The sequence below is a fragment of the Sander vitreus genome, unplaced genomic scaffold (assembly GCF_031162955.1).
Source record: "Sander vitreus isolate 19-12246 unplaced genomic scaffold, sanVit1 ctg540_0, whole genome shotgun sequence".
NCBI classification, from domain to species: domain Eukaryota; kingdom Metazoa; phylum Chordata; class Actinopteri; order Perciformes; family Percidae; genus Sander; species Sander vitreus.
Genome location: NW_027595639.1, coordinates 10,001 through 12,500, shown reverse-complemented (window position 1 = coordinate 12,500; position 2,500 = coordinate 10,001). Strand labels below are relative to the sequence as shown.

Below are 2,500 nucleotides of genomic sequence, written 5' to 3'. Positions count from 1 at the left end.
ACACACACAGAGAGAGACACACACACACACACAGAGAGAGACAGAGAGGCGCACACACACACACACACACACACACACCTCTTATTCTAAAATTAACATGACATCCATAAATCACGTTGCTGGAAGACATGTTGACATTTAACGTCTTGTGCTTCAGGCCTCATCAGGACGACCGTCATCACAACAAGTCAGAATAAGACTTCAGAAGCTATAACTGACATCAGAGGTTAACGGTTGGATGCCGCTCACCTGCCCATGGGTCCCACGGCAACGGTGCAGTTCCCGCCCAGCGTCAGATTCCCGCCCTTCGTGAACGCCTCCACGGCCCGCCGCTGGTTCAGGATGATCACCAGGTCAGACACCTGACAGACAAACATTCATTCATTCATTCATAGCTCAGTTAGCACAACTGGCTACCATGTTTACTGTCTTTCTATCCAACGATCCTGCTGCTTTTTCCCCAAAATGCCTTTTTGTCGCCTTTTCGCTGTATTTTTGTCGTCTTTTTGTCTGTCCTTTTGTCGTCTTTTTGTCGCTTTTTTGGCCGCCTTTTTGGCCGTCTTTTTGGCCGTCCTTTTTGTCTGTCCTTTTTGGCCGTCCTTTTGTTGCGTTGGTCGCCTTTTTGGCCGCCTTTTTGGTCGCCTTTTTGGCCGTCCCTTTGTTGCGTTGGTCGCTTTTTTGGCCGTCTTTTTTGTCTGTCCTTTTTTGCGTTGGCCGCCTTTTTGGTCGCCTTTTTGGCCGCCTTTTTGGCCGCCTTTTTGTCTGTCCTTTTGTTGCGTTGGCCGCCTTTTTGGCCGCCTTTTTGTCTGCCTTTTGGTCGCTTTTTTGGCTGCCTTTTTGGTCGCCTTTTTGTCTGTCCTTTTGTTGAGTTGGTCGCCTTTTTGGCTGTCCTTTTGTCGTTTTTTGGCCGTCCCTTTTTGGCCGTCTTTTTGGGCCGTCTTTTGTCTCGTCCTTTTGTTGAGTTGGTCGCCTTTTTTGACTGTCCTTTTTGGCGCCTTTTTGGCTGTCCTTTTGTCGCCTTTTTGGCTGTCCTTTGTTGAGTTGGTCGCCTTTTTGGCCGTCCTTTGTCGCTTTTTGTCGCCTTTTTGTCTGTCCTTTTTTGTCAGTCTTTTTGGCCGTCTCTTTTGTCGCTTTTTTGGCCGTCCTTTTGGTCGCCTTTTTTGGCCGTCCTTTTGTCGCCTTTTTTGTCTGTCCTTTTGTCGCCTTTTTGGCTGTCCTTTTTGTCGCCTTTTTTGGCTGTCCTTGGCTGTCCTTTTGTTGAGTTGGTCGCCTTTTTGGCCGTCCCTTTGTCGTCTTTTTGGGCCGTCTCTTTTGTTGCGTTGGTCGCCTTTTTTGGCCGTCTTTTTGTCTGTCCTTGACTGTCCTTTTTGGCCATCTTTTGGTCGTCTTTTTGTCTGTCCTTTTTGTCTATCCTTTTGTTGAGTTGGTCGCCTTTTTGACTGTCCTTTTGGCGCCCTTTTTGACTGTCCTTTTGGCCGCCTTTTTGGCCAGTCTTTTTGGCTGTCCTTTTTGGGCCGTCTTTTTGGCCGTCCTTTTGACGCCTTTTTGGCGCCTTTTTGGCTGCCTTTTTGGCACCTTTTTGGCTGTCCTTTGGCTGCCTTTTTGGCGCCTTTTTGGCTGTCCTTTTGGCTGCCTTTTTGGCTGTCCTTTGACGCCTTTTTGGCGCCTTTTTGGCGCCTTTTTGGCTGCCTTTTTGGCACCTTTTTTGGCTGCCTTTTGGCGCCTTTTGGCTGCCTTTTGGCACCTTTTTGGCTGCCTTTTTGGCGCCTTTTGGCGCCTTTTTGTCTGTCCTTTTGCGCCTTTTTTGTCTGTCCTTTTGTCGCCTTTTTTGGCTGTCCTTTTGTTGAGTTGGTCGCCTTTTTGGCCGTCTCTTTGTCGCCTTTTTGTCGCCTTTTTGTCTGTCCTTTTTGGCCGTCTTTTTTGGTCGTCCTTTTGTCGCCTTTTTTGGCCGTCCTTTTGGTCGCCTTTTTTGGCCGTCCTTTTGTCGCCTTTTTGTCTGTCCTTTTTGTCGCTTTTTGGCTGTCCTTTTTGTCGCCTTTTTGGCTGTCCTTTTTGGCTGTCCTTTGTTGAGTTGGTCGCCTTTTTTGGCCGTCCTTTTTGTCGCCTTTTTTTGGCCGTCCTTTTGTTGCGTTGGTCGCCTTTTTTGGCCGTCTTTTTGTCTGTCCTTTTTGACTGTCCTTTTTGGCCATCTTTTTGGCCGTCTTTTTGTCTGTCCTTTTGTCTATCCTTTTGTTGAGTTGGTCGCCTTTTTTGACTGTCCTTTTTGGCGCCTTTTTGACTGTCCTTTGGCCGCCTTTTTGGCCGTCTTTTTTGGCTGTCCTTGTCGTCTTTTTGGCCAGTCCTTTTTGACGCCTTTTTGGCGCCTTTTTGGCTGCCTTTTTGGCACCTTTTTGGCTGTCTTTTTGGCTGCCTTTTGGCGCCTTTTTGGCTGTCCTTTTGGCTGCCTTTTGGCTGTCCTTTTGACGCCTTTTTTAGGCGCCTTTTTGGCTGCCTTTTTGGC

General features: G+C 48.2%; 1 protein-coding gene across 1 annotated transcript in view; it reads right to left on the bottom strand.

The window, feature by feature from the left end:
* sh3yl1 (SH3 and SYLF domain containing 1) overlaps positions 1 to 2,500 on the bottom strand; it is a 15,896-nt gene that overhangs the window by 6,105 nt on the left and 7,291 nt on the right. Inside the window, exon 5 of the mRNA XM_078245476.1 lies at positions 250 to 362. Coding sequence (XP_078101602.1) covers positions 250 to 362 — 113 coding nt within the window. The remainder of the gene's footprint in view (positions 1 to 249; positions 363 to 2,500) is intronic.